This window comes from Struthio camelus, chromosome 7 (assembly GCF_040807025.1).
Source record: "Struthio camelus isolate bStrCam1 chromosome 7, bStrCam1.hap1, whole genome shotgun sequence".
NCBI classification, from domain to species: Eukaryota; Metazoa; Chordata; class Aves; order Struthioniformes; family Struthionidae; genus Struthio; species Struthio camelus.
The window spans coordinates 31,326,118-31,349,803 of NC_090948.1; the positions used below are offsets into that span (position 1 = coordinate 31,326,118).

A 23,686-nucleotide genomic window follows, 5' to 3' on the forward strand; every position below is an offset into this window, starting at 1 on the left:
AGAAATAAATGGTCCATTTGTGCAGCACTTCTTGCAAAAGTTATGAAAGTCGCTCCAGACTAACTTCATTTTTAATGAGCATGCACCTGGAATACATCCTTCTTAAGAAGCAGGATGGGTGACTTCTGTTTATAGATACATTCTGCAAAGAAAAACTTTTACCTCGATAACTAAAGAAAGGACCACTGCGTAGCAGATGATGCTTATGTTGAAGGTTAGTGGTTTTAAGAGAAGTGTAGAGTTTGTCCATTGTGTTAGATTTGTTGCTTAGTAAGGGCATGGACCATTACCTGAGCTTAATTCAAAGGTGCTTAAACAAGGTTAGGACTTGGAAGAAGAGAAACTATCTGATAGAGGCTAATGTAGTGAGCCTCAACATTGAAGTTATGAAAAATCAAACGTGGCTACCTTCGGTCTGGGATGGTACAGTAAGATGACTAGGGAATAAGCTTGTAGTGCATTAAATCCTCTGAAATTTTTCATCAGTGTGCAGAGCAACTCAGTGGGCCAAAAATAACTCCACTTGCTTAGGAACATGTGGAACAGTTAATTTAGCACCATGTGCTTCTTGAATAATCTATTTAAGAACTATTTTTTTGAAAGTTTTAAAAAATGTGGCTATGCTGTGGAATAAAAACTAAATTCTATTTCTAAGAGGGATTGACCTGTAAGAGGAATCTTTCATTACTAGTGACTGGGATTACAGAAATATTTATTTTCTTTCTGAATAAGAGTCCTGGCTACGTGATTGGGTATGTGTTTTCTCATTGATTAGTATATCTTTTTTTCTTCTTCAGCTAGCTGGCGTGGCCTTCCTTGCAGCAGGTCTGTGGGCGTGGAGTGAAAAGGTAAGTGTAGAAGTGACTGATGTTACTTTAGCTGCCTCCTCCTGCCTTTCCTCCCCATAAGTAAAACCTTTTTTCCTCAGGAAGCAGTGAGGATTAAAATAGCATCTGAACAAAGGGCCATGTTCAGATGATCTGAAGTGAAATTAGCTGGAGTTTCATTCTGGTCCCTGATAGGTTGTTAAGCTGTGGCTGTTTAGACCTCTGTAAACTGAGAGTAGGAGTTTTAGGGGGAATTTAATCTTTATGAACTAGTTCTCTTAGAAAATGTGTTTTATAAAATATACTAATCTCCCCACCTCTTAATAAAAAGGAATAGCATTTGAGAAGAATTTAAAGGTATCACTTTCATATTAAAAAGCTATAGATGTGGCAGACTTGCAGAATTACTAGGACAAGTGTGCGGTATATACCTAAATCTGCCACAGCACTCTGTCATCACTTTATTCCAGTTCTGAGGCCTGGAAAAACAGTGATATTTCCAAGAACTTAGATGGTTGTACTATGGATGTACTAACACAAGGTATGCTGAACTCCACAAAGCCTCTTGATGATTTCTTGCTGACCTATGTGGAAAACACAAAATGAGCCTATCTTGAAAGGCGGTGTGGTGGTTTTTCCTTGCAGAACTAAGAACAAAAGTGTGACTAGCCTTTCTTTTTGTGGCTACTTTTCGGCTTTCAGACTGCTTTCTTCTGTTTCTTCTGCTGCTGTGAACCATTTTGTCCAATTCAATTCACAGCAGTTTAAAGCAAAAATTTAAGTGTCAAGATCTGGCTTGATAGTTGCCAGTTGTTGCAGAGATTGAATTGCTAAGAAAAGTAAGCCTTCATAGCTTAGCTTAGAATTCAAAATTCAGCTTTAGAATTTACCTTACTAAAGGCATACCTGAGAATGCTTTGATATCACTTATTTTCACTTTTTAGGCTGTTGTTGGAACCAGCTTTCTGAGGTAGTGCCAGCTTAAGGCCAACTGTCGTCTTCCACCTTCCTCTCCATGGAGTTGCATAAGTGGTTGTATGACCATGTAGAGGAACAAAATTGGGGAACATGATCCAGCTGAATAATAGACTTCTATTTTTGGCCAAGGTTTCTTCTTCAGCTGAATAACTTCTTCAATCGGAAGTCTATGCTGGCACATACCTATACCTCTGTTACAAGACAAGAGGTAGTATAGCCGTGGAAATGAGTGGTTCACCCCCTTGATATAAATGTAAAACCATGACCTTAGTATCACTGCAAGCAGTAGGAAAAGTGACAGGTACTAGCAGATTTATTGATCTGCACCATAGTTAGCAGTAAAGGGCAGATGCCCTCACTGGAAAGTTGTGTTGCTGAGTAGGTATGTTTTCATTACAAAGTTAAATGTAATATTTCCTCATTCATAGTGGCTATACAAAGAAGTTAACCACATACAGAGAGGTCTTGGATTTCTCCACTCATTAAAAATGAAAGTTATTTATGATAAATTTAATGCTGAGGTATTTTTCTTCTCCTCTCTCCCATATGCATGCACATAAATTTGCACAACTAAATAAGTGTTATCATTGGTATACAGTGAGTAATCTAGCTGCATGCAGGAATGCATTCACCTCCTACTCTTAACAGGATTTTCTGTCCATTCCTTCAGGGAGGGAGTTAAACTCATCTTGAATCTGTCTTCCCTTATATTCAGATAATCTCTTCTGGTAAAGAAGCACACTGGATCTGTGTGGATGGAAATGACTAGCTCATTACTTCTGTTTGCCCAATGAATGTTATGGTACACTAAACTTACTGAAAGGAAAAGTGTTGCTAAATGTCGGGTCTTCCTATCTTTCTTAATGTCTGCCTGGACTCTTTCTGATTTCTATCCTATTTTTAAATAAGTTGCTTAAACTTTGTAATTTTAAACTTTTGAATGTCTCATGAAACCTGTACATTATTTCTCACTTTGATTTTTCTATCAATGTGAATGTTCTGTTGTATTAGTGCCATACTTCAGCCCTAGTGTATGTATGTGCCTGTGTGGATCTGCCATTTTGCAGATGAATGTCTTGGCAAGCAGTAGATGGGAAATAAAAGAAATTCCTGAATTCCAGGAGCTGTGCTGCAGCCATAAACCCAAAGATAAATTTAAGGTGGCTGAAGAGTTTGGAACATCCTGACTTACTGCATCATGGAGTACATTGGGCTCCTTTAACTTCTCTGCCCTTTCTTCTTCCAGTAGAACTAATCTTCATTTTGATTCCTCAGCAGTGACTTGTCTGGATTTAAACCCTGTGCATCTTTGAGCTAACAACATATCCAAAGGAGCATGCTGTTTTCTGTGTCAAGTGTTGAAAGAACCTTATGTAAGGATGTTACCTATCCTGATTTGCACTATGTCTGCTGATGCAGCAGATCTGGTCTTTTTAACTTGTGTATCTAATTGGCCTGTCCGTATGTTCTTTCAGTAGAGTTTTGTTATTTTAAACAGTCATGTAAAAGTACATAAAATGTTAAAGCTTACACAATAAAAAGATGGGTGTTCTATCACCTAAGGGTTATTACAAAAATCATTATGAGAACATGAATGTGACTATTATAAACTACCAATAGAAGCAAGATGAATAGCATTGAGCCATCTCCTCAGGAAAACAGCTTTTCTAAATAAAATTTCAAGAAGGACAAAGATCTGGGGAACTAGAGGCTGGTCAGCCCAAACTCATTCTAGCAAGTTCACAGCTGGTGGCAAATGGGATCAGTGTACTGGAAAGCAGGACTGTTATTTAGGGAGACATTGACAGGCTGTAGATATGGGCTGGTGGGAACCTAATGGTGGTTTTTTTAAAAAAAAAAAAAAGGCAAATGGGAAGTTGTATGTCTGTTGGAATAACCCAATGCATCAGTACAGGCTCTTGACTGCCTGGAAAGCAGCTTTGGGAAAAAAGTGATTGGGCACCTGGTGGGCCAAAGTTAAATACCATTTGCAGTGTGCCCTTGTGGCAAAGACTACCAACTGCATACTGGGCTTTATTAGCAACAGCGTGGCTAGCAGTCAAGGGAAGAGATTCTTCCAACCATATTCAATGTTCTTGAGACTGCATCTGTGATACTGTATCCAGCTTTGAGCACCCCTGTAGAAGAAAGACATTAGTGTGCTGCAGTGAGCCCAGGTGAGGGCTATCAAGATGGTCAGAGAACTGAAGCATGTAATACAGGAGGAGAGGTTGAGAGAACTGGGTTTCCTCAGTCTTAAGAGAAAGCTGAGGGGATATTTCACTGCCATCTGCCCCCTCCTGATTAGGAGGGTGTACAGAAGATGGAGCCATAGCTGCAGTGTGACAAGATGAGATCCAACAGATAGAAGTTGGAACACAAACTGCAGTTAGTTAAAAGGAAAACTTTCTTCGTTATGAGGCTGGCCAAACGCTGGAACAGGTTGCCTAGAGAGGTGCTTGTATCTCTATCCTTGGAGATATGCAGAACTCAACTGGACAAGTCCCTGAGCAACCTAATCTAGTTGAACATGCTTTGAGCCATGCTAGACTAGATAACTTCCAAAGGTACATCTGTTAATGGGTGATGTTACAATTTTTAAGGTGATCCATGTTTGCCCTCTGTAGTCAATGTACTTCAATCAAGATGATTATGCTTAGAAGCATTTAAAACAAAAGTGGTAAGTAAGCAAAGCACGTACAAGCTGAAGTTTTATTCAGTGTTCTAAATGATTGAGAGGAAGACTTAAAGCTGAGTTTTATTCCTGGATTTTTTGATACTGTGACTTTAGCCATGAGACTTCATTTCTATATGCCTCCATTTCCTGTCATTTTCTTGTTTTTTGAGATGTTTACATATATCCTGTACATGTTTAAGATGAGGGCTGTAGAAGAACCAGTGAGATGAGATGCTATTGTAAGCAGCAGCCTATACTTCAAAGAGCTTTATAAATGCTAGTTTTTGCATCCTCTTTCTTGTTGCAGTAGCACTAGATGTCACTTCCAAAGGAACTCGATGCATGTCTTTACGACGTTTCTTATATAAAACTCTGCCCTGGAATCCCTTTGAAATAAAGGAACTCAGCAAAGCTTTTTCTGATGTCTGCTTAAAATAAAGTCTGAATAACAGCTCTGTTGCTGTCTGAAAAATGGGGGAGGTGGAACTACCTGCTTATTCGAAGAACTTCCTCCTTTCTTAAACAAATTTGTAGAGGGTTTTTTATTTCAGCTTAGCCTTCATAATAACCAATACGTTAGGGACATCTTGAATTCTTGACTATTGCTTGGGAAAGGGAAGAATCTCAATACCATCCTGTGCATGGCACAGGGAAAAGCACCTTTAGAGGTAAGCAAGGTGGAATGAGGTAGTCCCTTGGATTATTTTTCTTGTGGCTCACTTCCTTTGCCTTTTCAGGATTTTTCACTTAACATCTTTTGTTAGGCCAAAAAAGAAATATTTTTAAAAAGAGTTTTGTGAACATCACATGTGAACACTTAAAAGAATATAGTGAACCAGCTACATCTGCAGAAGAATCAGAGCCCAGTTCATGCTTGCTTCTGTTCATAACATGCTTTGATCAGAGGAAGTTTTCTTCCAAGAGATCTTGCTTGAGCAAGAGACTCTCTGAAAAAAGCTTAAGTTTGGGTGTGGGAAGGAGATGACTCGAAACAGTTGTGAAAGCTTCAACATCCTGTTCACATAATGATTTGTTTCACAGCTTATTGGTTTTAGAAAACACTGAAAATTACTCTAGCTGATCTTGGCATTGTCTTCTGTTTGTGGGCTCTGAGAAAGGATTTTGGTTAGGTGGGACTCTAGTAATTGTCCAGCTAGACCAAGCTTGATAAAGTTAGCAGTGAGGTCTTGTAGTTTTGTAAGAATGAAAACGTCACAAATAACGCTAACTAGGAAAGTCTTTGCTTCCTAAGCCTTTTTGAATGCTGGCAAAACTATAAATTGTGACCACCTCACCACCTTATGGGATGTTTCAGCTGTTAGTTACCAACTGCTGCAAAGTAATTTTCAATTCTAAAGAATAATATAATTTTTCATCCCTTCAGTCAACTTTGGTTAAATACGCTATTGTCCTGTTATAGCTAGATTAATAGCTCTAACAAGATTTGTTATGGAGCACACTATGGAAGAAGGCAAACTCCCCTGTAACACTAGGCTACTGCTAGTGGCTTTTCATCAGCTAATGAAGTTCTTCCATGTCATTTTTCTTCTAATGCTGTATTTCCAAGACAGTACTTTTAGGTGAGCATGTAAACGTAAAGTAACAGATTTGTTTTTTTCCAGTCTCTTAAGATATGTTCTTTACACTTTTAATCTAGCACAAATACTTGAGTAGCAAGATAAGAATTTATGTTCCCTTGACAAAATTAAGCTGCTTATATAAATTGTGAACTTTGGTTGTCTATCTGGTGTTTTTTTTATACTGCATATAATTAGGTTGAATATATCCCTTAGTTGCAGGATGTGATTACCATCCTTTTTCTGTAAAGTGTATTTTGCTGTATTGAGCTCCCTTATTTTTCAGTTTCTGAAGGGAAGTGTTTCTCATTAAAATGGTTCTATCTATCGCTAATGACTGCATGAGGAACACTTAGACTGTTGCATGGTCACCTGCAAGCCCCTACAGATTGTTCTTTTTTAATTTCTTTAAAACCTAATTTGGAAAGAATGAGAGCTTCATTGCATTGGCCCTATGTTTACGTAGACTCAGAAATCTGGCCTAAGATCTAGGCAGACAAGCTTGATAGGTAAGATTATTGTCAAGATAAGTGGTATCTTCAGATCCTTAATAAAAACAAATGCTGTTAAAGTAGATTGCAAATGTCCCTTAGGGAATGGGTAACCTTTTGGTGTGAGAACTATTTGGGGAAGAGGAGAGAATATCAAGACTGTACTTCTGTATTCTAAAATATTTTAGAGGAGCAATCCTAAGTATGTTCAGTGGCAGAAGGAGTGTAACAAAAATGTTAGGAGAAGATCTATTTGCCTTGAAAACAAAATGAAAATTTTGTTTGTCTCCCTTAATACATCAGCCATAAACTGTTCTGAGCTAGGATGTTCTGTTCCTGCCACCCAAACATTTAGATGGCTAAGAGAGGGAAGTGTGTGTGTGTGTATATATATATATATATATATATATATATATATATATACAAAATATATATATATTTTTTAACTTTGAAAGTCAAATGCTTTTATTCAGATTGATGCATTTCAAATTGTTATAAAATATTAAATCTGTTGCCTTGAAACTAAGTAAATATTCAGTGGTAGTGTTGAGCTTTTGGCACCATCTTGTGGAAGCTTATTTGGCAGATGGACTTAGGTAAAATGTATTCTGAAAAGTTGAGACTATGCAGGGATTATGCTGCTGCTTAGAAGGCTTAATAACTATAACCTTGCATTCAGTCCAGTTCCTCTACTGGGGGGAAGAAAATTACTAATGTTAACCCTTTGGTCACAGACTTTTCTCGAGGGTCACCTATGAAATCCATCTATGAAGCTGTGAAGAGTGGCAGATTCCTGTTCTCTTTACCTTGTTCCTATTGTAAAACTTCATGTAAATCCTGGGGAGGTATTTGTGGCTTCACCATACAGATTATTTCTAGCCTCTGTATATCCCTTACTGGAAAACATCTACTTATGACACGATAAGCACATTGAATTTGTTTATTTTAAAAAATGCATAAGAAATATGGATTTTTGTCTCCGAAGGTGTACAGTAGAATAGCATACTAAAATTACATAATTTTTGTGTGGGTCGCTATTGGCAATCTCAAGGACTTAAGAGATTCATGTGGAAATTGCATGTTAAATTAAGAAATATATATATAAAATGGAAAACATGCTTATGGTGGTAACCTTTTTCCATAATCCTGTTTTTCTCTTTCAGGGTGTATTGTCTGATCTAACGAAAGTGACTGGTCTTCATGGCCTGGATCCAGTGGTACTTGTCTTAGTGGTGGGAATAGTGATGTTTACTTTGGGATTTGCTGGTTGTGTAGGAGCACTGAGAGAAAACATCTGTCTTCTGAAGTTTGTAAGTAACTTTGCTATACTAGTAGGTCATTATGCATATGAAAGTAGGGGAAGATAGATGAAGGGACTAGTGAGCAAAACCAGAAAACGAAATTGTAGTTTGATTTGTTTCAACGTATATGGTAAACTGCTGTCCTGGCAAGCCTCACTGGGAAAAGGCATTTAAAGCAGTGTAGGTTTAAATCTATCTTTTTCTTACTTTTGGAAAACGTTTCTTGCTTTTTTCATTCACTGTGCTATTACGATGCCGTCAGAGTATGTATTCCAGAATGTAAGATAATGAATATTTAATCTCGAAATAAAGTCTTTAGTCAGTTAAGACGCTGATTTCCTTTCAGTAGTTCTTAGGGAAAATGAAATCCCTTAAAAGTTTAAAAATCTCTTTAGAACATTTGAGCAAAACTAGGGACTTAAGTGACTAATATGAAATCTCTTAAATACTTGTTTTAGTACTGAGTTTTCGTCTTTACTTCAGATTTAGAAAGAGTTAGGCTGGGAAAAAAAGTGGTAAAAATTGAAACAATCTAAGAAGCGCTGTCAGGACTACGTTAGCCCTGTGTTTTGTAGCCTCTCACTTGTTAGTATTTTCACTGCTGTACCTAGTGACTGTGGTACAGCGCTCTTCGCTCTGTACTTCAGGTGACCAAAATGAAAAGATGACTCTACCTGTTGCTTTTTTGTACTGTATTCTCAGTTGATCATATTCTTACAGGAGCTGTGCTGTGTGAGGATTTTAACCCAAGTCTTTGGCAGAGTTGAAGTGGGGATATATTCAAATTGGATGTATATTTTCTAATCTGTGGCTTTGTTTTTACAGTTCTGTGGAGCAATCATATTTATATTTCTGCTGGAGCTGGCAGTGGCAGTTCTGGCTTTCTTGTTCCAGGACTGGGTGAGGGACAGGGTCAAGGAATTCTTTGAGAATAACATTAAGTCCTACCGAGACGATATTGACCTCCAGAACCTCATTGATTCGCTACAGAAAATTGTAAGTTCATATCCACGTTGCCTCTGTGCCTTCTAGGAGAAGATATAGCTTGGGAAATTTTCTGCTTTGTATGTTTCACAGGTTTATCATACCTGGTAGCTAATAGTAGCGTATTCCAGATGTGCTATTCTGCTGTTTCTGCACTGAAAGCATTAGGGAGGCAAGACTTCTGAGGTACAGTGCTGTTCTAAGTACAAATGTAGCAGCTTTACCGAACACCTGTCTGCCTTTTGATGTCTTTGGCTTGCTCCTCTGTTCTGATCATGGTGTTGTACCACTTTAAAAAGTTAACAACAAAAACCTCTGTACCCTGAGAAAATTGTACAATTAAACAAGCCAATGGCTAGTCCACGCTCTTGTTTTAGGAGACGTTGCAGTCGTGTACAGGCGTGCAGTACAGGGCCTTTTATCTTCTGAGATAGACCTCACGCTCTTGTTTTAGGAGACGTTGCAGTCGTGTACAGGCGTGCAGTACAGGGCCTTTTATCTTCTGAGATAGACCTCACACTGAACCAAAAGACGGTTTGTAATAACCATGAAAGGCCAACCTATAGTTAGGCAGTGATAGAAGGATGAAACAATTTTATGCTTCTGTGGACCTAAAATATTCCGTTAAGATAATGGTGTACACCAGGAGATGGCAAGGTCTGTGCTAATATGGGCCTGGTGGCTTTCAGTTGATCAACTTCTCTTTTAATCAGACCTCAGAAAAGTCACCCTCACTGGTTTCTCATCTTTATTGCATGCACATATATGTTTATATATGTGCACATGTATACACACATACCTACATATTTATCTATATAAATATGCATACATATGTATTTGTTAAAAACTATATATGGAGAGAGAAAGTGTATGGGTATACTTCATGAAGTGGTAAAATATTTTTCCTTTTTTCCCTTGTGATAGAAGGTTGGGTAGTCTTGTGTTTTATTGTTTTTTTCCTATGTTTCTTCATCTTTTAGAAGATCAGGTTTAGAAATCTGTGTCAATGACTCAGTTTGATAGCAAAGCATATTTTGGACTGGAGGACCACTCTGGACAGACATTAACAGCAGCTTTACCTGTCTTGTTTACTTGCTCTTGATAGTATATGTGGAAGTGTTCTGACTAAGCTCACTGTATGGATTTCAGTGCTATTTGCTTTAGCTTTCAGTGCAAAGGGCACTTTTTTTAGGCAGTACTTCTTAGCTGGTCTTACTTCACCTGTTGTCTGGCCACTTCCAACACCAGTTAACTGCTTCAAGTTTGTATCCTCTGTTGTTCTGTTTATCAAGTTTCAGTGCAGTCAGACAGCCAGGCTAGTATGCTGAGCTGATTTATAGTTGGACTACAGTTAAGTACTCTTCAGTGAAAGTAAAAGGCTGAACTAAAGAATTCAGTAGTGAAAATGAGCTAAAAAACCTGAAAATGTCTCTGAATCAGCCTGTCACTTAGGCATACTGATAAGGTAATGATCAAACAGGAGAAGTTTGCAGTATTAATTATTAGGCATAGTCCTGTAAGGGCTGAACAACAAGGTGCAACAGCATTTATAAAATGCCTTACTGAAATCCATCTTCTAAGGAGCTGAGCTGACTGCTGTGTTCTTAAGATGCCCCTCTGGGGCCCAGAGATCTCTTGTAGGCAGCTCGTTGCACTGGCTAAATGGGAACTTATATTACTTTCAGGCCTATAACTGAACAAGGTTTCTTCGTAGTCCACCTTACTAACAGTTTAGCATGTTTAATGGTTGCATGCCTTTTTACAATGGCTTGTTTGGGTGTGTGGGGGAGAAGGGACTAGAAAGACAGAAATGAACCTGTTTTGCTATAAACATACTGAAGCAGTTAAGCAGTGAGTGACCTAAAGTTACTGCTTTTAATATTGTATTTTAACTGTTTTATTCGGCTCTTTTTAGTCATATTTCCTATGAAAACTTGGTGTATGTAGTTTCTGTCTATTCACATCCGTGTCTGTCACCACTTGGTAACTTTTGAATCCATTGGCTTAATGCAAGTTTTAGCAGAAGTCTCAGGAATAACTAATACAAGTTTTGTGAGGATTGGCATTGGACAGAGAAAGGCTAGAGACCTATGAAGAGATAAGGGAACTTTCTGCATTAAGTACTGGGAAAACTTGTGTGAGGATGTAACATTATAAATAAATTACGTGGAAAAGCTTGCACCTTAAATATCCAGGTCAGTCAACTGCAAGGCATAAATTAGTAGGAAACTAGGTTCTGTTGGTTCCTGGACTTGGACAGCTGTTGAAAAGTCTGGATTATAGTCATTACATCATGTTGTTTAGGTCAAGAAACTTATGCGAAATGCTTCTAGAGCTGAATGACTTTAGAGCTAATGACACTTTATTAGTTAATTCATTTGGATATGAAAATCTTTTTATTTTAAAGAGCATATTCAGAAATGTTTGATTAAATTTTTGCGGCAAATGGGAAAACTTGTTGATTCATGAGGATTTAAAGGTTCAGTCACAAATTTCAGGAAACTTTCCTTGTAATTCTGTTTTTAGTTGACTTGGAAAAAATGAAAAAGTATTTTTGTAAACTCTTGTGGCACCCTTTGTGGATATATCATAATTACATCTGGTATTTACAATTTTTATGATGTCATGTTGACACTCATATCCAAGAGCAATGTGCCAAATGTATTTTGTTGATATAGAGCCATGCTATAGACTATACAATTTTGTACTGTTGTGTTGCCATTGATTCTGCTTTGGAAAGTGAAGATGATCAGCAAACATCATTTTGGGGAGCTATTTAATGGATGTATTGTCTCTAAAATAAGCTCAAATGCTATAAGTGTGTGTTTGTCTGTTGCAGAACCATTGTTGTGGTGCCCAAGGTCCAGATGACTGGGATCTTAACATATACTTTAACTGCAGCAGTGAAAGCAAAAGTCGTGAGAAGTGTGGTGTTCCTTTTTCCTGTTGTGTACCTGATCCTGCTGTAAGTTGTTTCCTGGCTTTATATTGCTGTGATGTTGTTGGGGAATTATGAAAGGAAGTATTTCCTGAACATGGTGTGATGCCTAGGGCTTTAAAAGACCTTTTAAACTATCGAAAAAATTACTCTCTTGGTAGAAAGAAAAGAAATGATCTATTCCATTCTTTTTAGTGTCCGAATGGAGCAACTGGTCATACAGCTGCAAATGTATTGTCACTAGGAATTTCGTGTGGTTTTGGTCAGTAAGCACTGTCTGTTGGTATTTTATTCCCAAATACATGTTTCCTTGGCTTCCTGACCCCTCTCATCCAGATTGTTAGGATTTGAGAGCACTTGCTTAAGCAGTATGCTTACCTCTTGTTAGAATTACTGTATGCCATCCGTCTGCCAAACAAGTAGTAATAACTCTATCTGCTGATGATTAGGTCAGTACCTAGTAAGGTGCTTTATGCACAAATGCAGTTTAAAGCATTTGAATCACTTCACTGGTTTTAGCAAGATTTATGTGCTTATGCTATGAACTAGACTTTAGGAATCTGACCCCTTAGGTGGAAGCCAAAATGCAGAGGTAGGCACCTAAATGCTCTATAGCATTATAGGGCATAATTACAGCTCAGACGATCAATCCAGATATCCTCATGCAGAGCAGATAGCCAATGGCAGGATATAGCTATCTTGATTTGTGCTTGCCTTGAAAATCAGCCAACGAAAGACTTTGTCAGGGAAAGTTTCCAAGTTTAGATTCTCCAGTAATTTCAGCAATTTAATTCAAAGCAGTTCTGTTCAACTGCAACCTTTTCTGTGTCTGGTTCTGTGTTTAAGGAGGCATAGGTGAGTTTAGGTGTCTTTTTCTATGAGGTTCTATTCCTTATGTTCTAACTCTTCTCACTATGCATTGTATAAATTATGCTGTAATTGTGTAATAAGCAGGTTTTCTTTCATAAGTCTTATAAAGAGAACAATAAACAGGTCCTGAAAGGAATGTCTTTGCTTTGTCAAGCACTTAGAAATCATTTGATATATTTTTCAATCTTTTCTTTTGCAGCAAAAAGTTGTGAATACACAGTGTGGCTATGATGTTAGAAAGAAGGTAAGGTGCTGGAATGTTGTTGCCTATCATGTCTGTCTCAGTTTGATATGGGGATTCAACCACCTTTCAAATTACATTTTTAATACCTGCACAGGCAAAATAATTAAAATCATGTGGAACTAATACATATGTGACTAGCTGAAAAGTCTGGGAACTGACTGACTGTGCTACATCATGCTAGAAGTAGTATGGGGGAAAGGTGGTTCTTTTGTTTAAAGCAAATGTGTCTGTGCTATGGGAAGGTAGAGAAAGCAAATGATGGAACAGGTAAAAAGAAAATTCTGTTTCCAAAAGAGATAAGACTTGCATTCAGGTGTCTCAACTATTAGTTCCTAATATCTAATTCTGAATGCTATGCTATGCTGATTCTAAAGCATTCTAATAGGATTTGCAGGGAGTTACTAACATCACTGTCCTGGCATTCCCTGAGTTAATTTCGGCATATTTGTATTTCTGGAGTTTGGCAAAAACTATTAGCTGCATATGTGAAAAATCATTAGTTTAATTTTATCCTGCCACATGATCAGCTGGTGGTGTTGTAACAAACTTGAGCAAAAAAAGTAATGTACTTTCAAATTCTTCTTCCTGCATTCAGAGCAAGAGCCAATGGGATGATCAAATTTTCATCAAAGGTTGTATCCTTGCTCTTGAAGCTTGGTTACCCCGAAATATCTACATTGTTGCAGGTGTCTTCATAGCTATCTCACTGCTGCAGGTCAGTTGTCTTACGCTACTTATTTCAAGTTTGCAAATACAGAACCATTGAGAGTAAAAGTAGTTATGAAAGAGGACAGCAGATGTTTGGACATTGTGGATGGTTTGAGGTATGAGAATAATATGGCAAAAAACATAATTTTATAGAGATGATGACTTAGGGTGAAATTATATCTGATATCAGTTTCATTCTTGCAAAATTGTTCCTCAAAGACATGAAGCTTGTTTAAAAACAGTCAGTCAAACATTATATCTAGTATTGTATATTAATGTGCTATATCATTGTATATCACTACATTGTATTGTAAGGGAAATTGACTAGTCATCTACTCCAGTAGATCTGAAGTACAGCTTTCTATTGCAAATATAAATGGATTTCAGTATCTTCACATCCCTCTCAGGCTCTTCCTAAGATTACCACTCAAAGGGCTGTAAGTGAATTCATGCATCAGGCTGCTCAGAAAAGGTCAAGAATAGAACAGCAGGGGAAGTTGGTGAACAGGTTGCAAATGTGATATTAGCAGAACTAGATGAAGGAATTGCTGTGACTTCTGCTTGGTACATCAAAGAAAATGAACCAAAATATAAAACATTTCTGATCTCTTCTTTGAAGTGGATCCTGCTTTCATTGTGGCGGTTGTTTACACTTTACCTAAATTGCTTTCCTGTGGTGCTGCTTTGTTTGTAGTGGACAATAACAAGCTTACTAAATCTGCTACAAAATTTTCTGTGTAACTGAAAGAACCTGTTGAGCATACAGTGCTCACAGGCACAGTACCTTTTTTCCTAGCCATAGCAACACTGCCCCCTTTGGCACTTCTTGATATTTTTTTCAGTATCTAATGATAGCGCTTCCCTGGCTTTTGTAGAGACATGCTGTCCTGAAAGCACCACCTTCAGTTATGACGATGTTCGAGACAGAGTTTAATTTCCTTTAATTAGCAGTGTGTTGACAATAACCTGATGTTATTCCTATCATGTTCTGAGCCTCTGAGACCATTTTCACATGCCATTCATATTTTCAAATCAGGTCAATCTTGTGCATTAAGCTGTTTCATGATAGGACTGAGTGAGACACAATCTGTCTATTTCTGAAACAAATCTTTAAGCTTTCCCAAAACTTCACCTCAGTCTTTTTTCCTTCCCCCTTTTTAATAATGTTTTCAGGAAAGATGTTGAGTTAAAAGTATATTTTCAACTTGTAAATAACAATTTCCTGGGAAAATTGAGTGAATGATGAAATTTCAAACTTTTTAAATGTCTCAGTCATATAGGACTTTCCTTAGCATTTATGCTAAGAATTTCACTTCTTTAGCAGAGGTGTAACAGTACATTCCATATATATATTTAAAAAACCAAAATTGAATCAAAGCTTTGCAATGAATGAAAATGCTTTAGACTTGTAATTCTAGCGGTAGGTAAATTTGAGTGTTACAAGACCCATGTACACTTGGCTATGAGGATTCCTCCCAACTGTAGAGTATCCAGAAGTTTAATATTTTGAATGCTCCTGAAGTGTTAAATAAGCATCTTTTTTAATAGATTCTGCTGCCCTTATTGCCGTTTAAATACAGTCTTTTGTAGGGCCCTGCTCTGATGGATGATTCTGGCTTAAAAAATGGTATCTGAACCAGCAAACACTTCATGAATGCTTATCTTTATTCAGAAGAGTAGTTGCACTGAATTTAGTACAGTGTAACTGAAACTTGCAAGAAGTAGGTTCTCATTCTGTGATAATGACTGATGGCAACAAGCTCTAATTTTTCAAGCCATCTTGCAGATAAAGCATTCTGAATGTACCAATCTCACAAATGTTTCTTTTGTCTTTTTAGATTTTTGGGATTTTCCTAGCCAGGACATTGATTTCTGATATTGAAGCGGTGAAGGCAGGCAATGCCTTCTGAATGTAAAAGCACACCTGTTGCAAGAGAAGTATCTTTTACTGCTATTGATTGGACATCAAGGTGAAAAATGTGCATACTATGAAACATGCCTGTTAAAAGCCATATGTGGCTCTTACCTGCTTGTACTTGGTTACACACTGGTACAAAAAAGGAATCTGAGCACACACCTGTCTGTCTTTTTCCCAAAGGGACAACTTAGTGCACCAGAATTACTCTTTGGTGCAGAAGAAATGAAATGTCGGAGATACAGTTTTTTAAAGGATGTAGCAAGGAGAAACATAACTGCTATAAACTTCTTCCTTGAAGAACTGCCTTGAAGATTGTTCAGTTGTACTCCCAGCTGTTGTCACCAGTCCCAAAGTGGTGTAATCTCTTCTGAAGACATGCTGATCTCTTCAGAATCGTGAAGCTATTCTAATATCTGTAGAAGACCCATGCAATCTCTCTGGCCAGATACGCAGCAGCCATAACTGTCATGGTATTGGAAATGAGAAAGACTCACCAGTTCCCTAGTTCCTGAATTGATTCTCAGTTGTGCCGAAGTAGGGGATATTTCTTTCTGACTGGGAATAACACAGATGTCTCAGGAGCAGGGACTTGTGCTCAGCTTTAGAGATGTTTTTGAAAGATCAAGCATTTTCTTAAGAGGGGAAAAATCTGACCATGTATCTATAGCGTTATATGGTAGAAATCCCAGGTGAAGGGGAGAATCCCTGATGCTACATTTCCTTTCTGACAAGCTTGTAAATTCAAAACCACTTAGCTTTTTTCTTGACCAATAACATCTTTAAAAAGTGCTGCCTGCAGAAATTTCAAAATGCAGCTGTTTCAAGAAGTAGCTTTCCCTCTAGTTTCTTTCAGGCCTGTTTACCCTGATTGTCACAAATCCTAATCGCTGATATCAAGACTGAGGAAAAACATGGGTCAGCATTAATCCCTGCTGAGTTTTGTATGTGTGTTTTTTCTTTCTATCAGGGAATATAAAATTAGTAGAATATTATAGCTGAATTTTTAAAAAATCTTATACAGCTGTTCAGTCTTCAGTTCTGTTTGTATTCTGATGCATGGTTCAATTGTCAGTCCAGTCACAATGATATGGTAACCAGAACCATTTCCTCACAGTAGTATGCTGCCTCAAACTGAACTACTCCTGTTGAAGTAAAATTTTTTTGCTTTTACTAGAAGAAAACTAAGCTTTCTTTCCCCCCTCCCCCCACCCCCAGTCAATTCTTTGGAATTTATCTGAAGCTTGGCAAGAGTTCCAGTCTTTGCTAGAAGCCTTTGAATCAGGATTATAGTGGCTACGGAAGTGTTGCTCTTTTATTTTCCTTGCCATATTTGGCTTAGTATTTTTAGCTTTAAGAGGTAGAAGTGTGTGACTGAAAACCTCTTGGAAATGGTTGTAGCTGTTGGTTTTACCGTGGGCCATATACTCACAAATTGTTTCCTGCTTCCAATGACACCTGTGTTTTTCAGGCAGAGCAGATCTATTTACAGTGCCTAACACAGTGTAAATTCTAGAAAAGTATCTATTTTTATAATGGAATTTTACTATCTGTAGTCTGTCTGAAGGATTTAATGCTTGTATTTCCAAAGTATATGGCTTTTTTAGGAAGCCAGACTTCTGCATATATCTCAAATATTTTTATTTGTATTATGCATGTATTGATGAACATTTCACTGGCAAAAGCTGATCTAGAGAAAGAATCTTTATCTGTCTATATTGATTGTCCAGACATTGTTCTAGCTTTTAATCTGTGAAGCATTCCACAGACACTGCTGTACTTCATATGTATGTTTCATTTGAGCTTCTACATTTTTTTTTTCTGGAAAAAAGTGATCGAGATACAACAGAAGAAGGAAGCTTGTCTAAGGATGGGCCAACTTCCTTAGAGTAGCAGAGAACAGTCTTCTATTGCTCATCTGAAAAACCTGAAAGTAAAATCTCTAGAAGTGCATTGTGATTTAAGCTTTGATATACAGCAAGGAAAAAAAGCAGTAGACAGATGCTTGCAAGGTCACTGGAAAGAAGGCAAGAAGCATTTCTTTAGAGCCTTGAATTTGAAGTTTGTCCTACCTGTTTATTGAATCTAGTCCTCTAGCAGCAGCCAAAAATTTGCTGCTGATACTGCTACTTTGCAAGCAACAAAGCAGCGTCCACTAACCTTCGCTTTAAATTCTGGTGCCTGAAACTTGCAAAGCCTCATAATGAAATTTATTCTGGTAAGGTTTTGTAGGGTAACCTGATGCGTGCATAATTGGAGAAGGGTGCCTTATTTGTAAAACATTGCACTGAAAATAGCATTTAGGAAGTATGTTTCACTTTGCCATTTTTTTGGACTTAGCTCCTAATGCTGGAAAGTCATTTCCACAATTGATATAAATCATCACAGCTTCAAAGATAACAGTGGAGTTCATGCACTGAAATCAGCTACTGACAAGGGCCAATGTCAGTGGTCAGAATTCAGCCATCTCTGCAAATCTCACCAAGTTGCTTGAAGACAAATGAGCATTTGTCTCCTTTTTGAAGTACCGTTTAAATGCAGAACAAGTTATTTGGAGAGTTACTTTTCCACAGTTTGTATTGGCTTTGACTCTTTTAACAACAGCTATGTATTAGTGCTCCAGTGATTTGGAACCTAATTCAAGAAAGTTCAACCTATTTCAGGGTCTTTAAATTCATGGGCTTTTCTGTTTTCACTGTGGATAAACTCTGTGTTCATTCATGGTGTTTTTTTTAAAACCACAGTGATCAAGGCTATTTTTCCTTCCAAGACACTTGAAGTGCACCCCCATTGATAGCATATGTGGCTGTGTGATTTCAGACTTGGACAATTTTCTTGCTATTTTCTACTTAGTTATGTTTAGTGCCTTTTTTATGGACCTGCAGTGACCTCATTGCTGAAGATTTAGGGGATGCTTTAAACAAGTCCTGTCGGCATAAGCAGTTAGGGCTTTAGAGGCAGGCTCACACCTGAAGGAGAAGCAATTCAACCATTTCACAAGAAGAGTTTTGATAAGTGTGATTTTGAGATTTCAGTGGTTGCATTTGGAACAACTCTAACACTACAATAGAAACAAGGTTTTTAATGAAGATGTCAAATAGATCAGACTTGAATAACTAGACTGAGAAGGAAACTTACCATTCAATGTGATCACTTTGTTTCTCAGTAATGAGCACAATTTATTTCTGTGAATAAATGTATTTATTTGTCAGCATATTTGAAAATGCAACTGCTCTTTTGTTTCTGTTAATATAACTGGATTTGGATAAAGTTTATCTGTATGTGAAGAGGAGGATGAATGAGTGTTGAACTAAGTGCAGTGACCAAAGGAGGCTTCAATCTCCTGAAAACCTGAATATTTCTTCCAAAGGGTCTTGTTTTGGTGACCCTCTGTACCGTGCCATGTGGATTGATTTGCGCTCCAAGTCCATTGAAGCCAATGCAGCAATTTGCTTAATATACAGAGAATTACCTTGTTTTTTGTCTCCCAGTTCTATGCTTTCCTTTCCCTTCCACCTGCCCCATGAGTCATCATGCAGCTTGAACATTGTTTAGCCAGTAGAAGGGGAGGTTCCCTCTCTTCTGTGATGGCTTTTCTTAGTGACTTTCAGTATATTTTTTTTGTTAAGCCTTAAATTTGATTAAATAAAACTAATGTTTTGTACTGCTGGAACTTGTTTTTCTAAGATTTGTTGTACCCCATCACTAGTATTTGAGGCTTAAACTAGCTACTGACTGCAGTTTGTCGATAACTACAGCATTGGTAAAAGTCCACTAACATTCATGTGTGTTTGCTGATATTAATTCTTGCTTTACTTTATTTTTGTCCTGGCTGCTGAATATTAGATCCCCCAGGTGCTTTTCTCTGGTTTATTAATGAAAAACCCTGAAAAAATAAAAACTGAAAGCCATTATGAAGAACTGCAGAATAGTGTAAGGAAATAATGATTAAATCTAGACACCCAAAACGTTAAATAAGAGCTGCTGTTTGCACCATGACTACTATTATCCACAGTTCTCTTGTGATTTGCACAGTCAGTGGTTTGTCATGCCTGACAAGCTCCTTTTATTCCACATTTTTACAGTAATTTCATATTACAGGTTTGAAGATGAGGCTTGTGTAAATAAGTCTGTATCTGCTTCTTCCACCACTCATATTTCTTATTGCATTAAAAACATATGCTTCATTTTACTAAGGTCAGAGAAACTTTTAGTTGGTAGAAAACACTTCATATTGCAGAATGTTAAGGCTGGATCATTTCTAACAAAAATGACTAACTTGAATGCAGTTGCTTAGCGCATGTATATAGGTGTATATATTTATATAAATATTAAACTCATATTAGGTCCCAAATATATCCCATACTAATGTCTGTTTTGGCTACAACTCCCTATCTTATTCACAATATGAGATTATCTGAAGCTTTTTATAAACATCAGAGAGATGGGGAATACCCATACCGTTGTGTGCTTTAAGGTAGAGGGAGTTACAGCTTGCACATGTTTATCAGTTGTTATTTTTCTTCTCTCCACTGTGTAATCAAAAACTGCTTATGTATTACTTAAGTGACTTGTCTGGAGTGGTTTTGGAGTGTGCCCTTTCTCAAGAGCACTCCTGACAGTAATATTTGCTGGCACAGGTCAATTGCAAATGCAGTGGGCTAACTAGCACTAATGAGTTTTGCAAATTGGAAAGCTTTTGCTGAAACAAATGTTTACAACAAAAAGTTGTAACGGTTGTTTTGCAGGCGCAAGCCAATGGCACTCCAATTATTTGAGAATGGAAAGCCTCATTGACTTTTAAACATTCCCAGTTTTATTTTAATTTTTTAAAGGACAATTCTTTTGTTTTTCTCAATAACTTTTACTGCCTGTTACATACAAATGTTGTCATGCCCTAGTTTTTCAGTATCCAGTACTATTGCTTTTTGACTCGGATCTTCTGGGTCTTGGCAATGTGACTCTGCAGCCTGCCTATGGGGTGCTTTAAAAAGTTCCCAGTAAAAACAAGCTCTGGAATAGATTCTATTTTTTATCTCTTCTTATCAAGTGGGCAATTTTGAGCATGAAAGTTGTTTCAGAGACACTTGTTTTACTGTTTCCATAGATAACATTTTGTTATCAGAAGCTAAACCCAGGTTCTGTTACTGGAGATATTTTAATGAAATGCCAGCTGCTTTCAAATCTTCACACCCCTTCTCTTGCCATATCCAACTGGCTTCAGTCTATATCCTGTCCAAGTACTATCTAGACACTGACTGCTGTTTACTGCAATCTGTGCTTCTAGTGAATATCGTGCCAGGTTGTTGATACCTGCAACTCAAGTGTATAGGAATATAGTTTGCAGCATGAGCAGGTAGAAACTCAGAGCTGAGTTTTAAGGTCAGAAGTGAAAAGGGGAGTGGGGGGGGTCCTTTTAAAGGTAAGAGTTTGGGGTGGGGGGAGGTTGACATGTTCAGTTAACAATTGGGTGTACAGATTAACACACCAGGTGCTGAGACTGTTGGCTAATTGGCAGCTATTCAATGTGGTTTATCTATAGCCCATGTCTAAAGCGCTATTTTTGGCTGAATGATATAAGCTCTTGATTTTTGTAATGATTTTTAATTTCCATGGATGTCAAAAAAATTTGCAAAATGTATCCTGATACGATAAAACTAAGCAGCTTAAAATGTAGCACAGAAGTGATAACTGCTGTATGCTTCTCAAATGACATAAGACCCTTGCTCCATAGGGAGCAGCAGTAATATAGCTGTCTGTAGTCCAAATAGACAACCAAATGTGTAACTTTGAAACCATGGCTTTGAAAGTGGGAGCTGTACTGGAGCTTTAATAATATTTGTTGTGCAGCAGCGTGACAAATGCAAGGTAGTGTTGGCAAAGCTGGCATTTTATTGCAGTTGCTTCAGCAGTGCAGGGTTGCTGTGGGGAAGGGAGGGAGGCTAGTGAGATGGTTCTCCTCTCAGAATCTGTAGTGTTGTAACAGCTTCCTTAACCACGTTTGCGTTGCTGTGACTGCAGAGTTGTTCCAAGGTTTCTTTAATCTTGTCCTCCTCAATTTCTTGTCTCAGATCACCTGAATGGGAGATTGAATGCTGACTTTTAATTGCATGCAAAGGCATAATGACTCCCAACAATTGTTTCTGGATATGAATTTGGAGTAGTTACTGTTTGAAATCCGTTGCTGTAACTTAAACCTTTCTTTCAACAGATGCCCTTTAACCCGTTGAAAGTATTGAACTGGTTAAGAACTTTTCTTCTCCGGTTGACTTTCAAAAAGAACTGATTGAACAGAAGAAAAGCACTTATTTTGTTGAGACTCTATTACAGGAGATGCTCCAGCCTTTTTGCCCTTTGCAGTATGTTTTTAGTCTTTCGGGAGTCTGGCTCAACCCTTACGGTTACAGTTAAAGTCTGTAGAGTAGAACACTAGAGAAATACACCTCTGGAAGAAATGTATTATAGGTCAGACCTGTGTGAATACTGCATAGTTGCACTGAAATGGTTATGCTGATTTAATATTGTCTGAGGATGTGACCTATATACCTAATGTTTTAGCTACTAGCTCAAAACATGCTTAGGAGGTTTTTAGAGCTGTTTTGTACATTAATATTAAGACTTTTAAAAAAATCTGTGCATTGCAAAGAAAAGCAGTTATCTTACCTCCATCAGTACTAGCAGATGAAGGAAAAAGTTTCAAATACGGGGATGATAACTGTCAATTCACTGAATACAGAGACTCAAAATCTGCCATGCAAATCAAATGGGAATTCCTCTAACAAGGGAATCATTGGGTGTTTCATACAAGGAAGCAAATGTTTATGCCAATTCTGAAGTGAGTGTAACTCCAGGGGCAAAAACACTATTAAAAACTCCACTGTGCCTGGATGCTGATACAGGATGGTTCCAGGATTTGAAAAATCAAGCAATTTTCCTCATTCAAGCCCTTGCCTGAGCCATTATTTTCAACTTCCTTAGTTTATATGCTAAGACTATGGGGAACTGTGGCATGACACATCTGGACTACTGGTTTCAAGGTGGTTGTTTTCAGTGGACACAGTACTTTGAGAAGGAATCCCATCTTGCTGGAAGCATTTTAAGTCTTCCTTAACAATGGAGTGAAAGAAACTGAAACCAAGTCCTTCAGATGTTTTAGAGTACTTGTAACACTAAAGTTGCTATGCCTTGAACCTAGCATTGCTAAAGATGCTGTTTTATCTTGACTCCTGGCTTGCTGAGAGCATAGGCAGAACAAGCATGTTCTGCTTTGTGGAGTATGATGCAGGCTCTTTATTTCTTTGAACACAAAAATGCCGTGCTGTGTTCAGGGCCTGAAACTGCAATACGTTTGCACATAGTGAATTTTGACAAAGAAGCTTTTATTCCAAGGCTCCAATTCTGCTTTTTCAGGACCTGATTATGCCACCAACTCTCATTGCAATAAGGCCTTTTCTTTTAACTGATGGTTTAATCAACTTTTCATGAAGAAAGGAACTACTTGATGAGATGGTGGGATTTTCAGTGATCAGTAAAGAACAAACATCTTAACAACATCCTTTATTGTTCACTGGCTTTGGCATGACCAGTGGCATGTTTGTCACAGAAAACGCTTGTGTTATCATCACAAACAATTATCCTTTTATCAGAGACTGCTTAAAATAGTTACCTGAATTAAGAAGACTGCACAAAAGACCCATTGAATTATATTTCACCTCAGGGCTTGTATTTTCATCTTGCAGAAGTTTGTGTAAGCTTTGAACTAGCTGTGACTCCTTAAAAGATTGTTCAAGGGTTTCTGCAAAATAAGTAAACAAATACCTTAGTTGTAACCCCTTCCCCTCAAAGAAGTGATACTAGAGAGTGAGCAATGCTTTTGAAATAAGCTGGTGGCTGACTTCACATAAAATTTGACTATTTATAATGGACATCCTGAGCACCCTTTTTTTTTTTTTTAATACTGGAGTTTCATCCACATGTCTTTGCGCTGGCCTCTTAATATTCTGGGAGGCAGAACCTATATAAAATAGATTGTATAAAATAACATCATAATAGATTAAAATATTTCTTATGATTGGTGCCAGTAATGTTGATTCACATGAGTTGCCTACATGAATTTGAGAGCCTTAATGGTGGACTAAGTGTTAAAATGGTCTACTTACTGTTCTGCTTCCTGGTT

The 23,686-nt window shown here is 37.6% G+C and overlaps 2 protein-coding genes across 9 annotated transcripts in view; one reads left to right on the forward strand and one right to left on the reverse strand.

Annotated features, from left to right (window-relative positions):
* The window catches only part of TSPAN14 (tetraspanin 14), a 44,562-nt gene extending 25,379 nt beyond the window's left edge, over positions 1 to 19,183 (forward strand). For 3 of the 8 annotated variants that reach the window (XM_009688052.2, XM_068950591.1, XM_068950592.1), the window contains 7 exons: positions 798 to 848; positions 7,714 to 7,860; positions 8,677 to 8,847; positions 11,675 to 11,800; positions 12,843 to 12,887; positions 13,483 to 13,602; positions 15,434 to 19,183. In XM_009688052.2, coding sequence (XP_009686347.1) covers positions 798 to 848; positions 7,714 to 7,860; positions 8,677 to 8,847; positions 11,675 to 11,800; positions 12,843 to 12,887; positions 13,483 to 13,602; positions 15,434 to 15,505 — 732 coding nt within the window. In that variant the 3' untranslated portion in view covers positions 15,506 to 19,183. The remainder of the gene's footprint in view (positions 1 to 797; positions 849 to 7,713; positions 7,861 to 8,676; positions 8,848 to 11,674; positions 11,801 to 12,842; positions 12,888 to 13,482; positions 13,603 to 15,433) is intronic. The other 5 variants (XM_068950595.1, XM_068950594.1, XM_068950593.1 and 2 more) reach the window with 2 other exon arrangements.
* Positions 19,184 to 20,969: 1,786 nt separating this feature from the next.
* Positions 20,970 to 23,686, reverse strand: part of LOC104152644 (rap1 GTPase-GDP dissociation stimulator 1) — a 35,105-nt gene continuing 32,388 nt past the window's right edge. The window contains 2 exon segments of the mRNA XM_068950621.1: positions 20,970 to 21,586; positions 23,177 to 23,305. Of these exon segments, the coding sequence (XP_068806722.1) occupies positions 21,453 to 21,586; positions 23,177 to 23,305 (263 nt within the window). The 3' untranslated portion in view covers positions 20,970 to 21,452.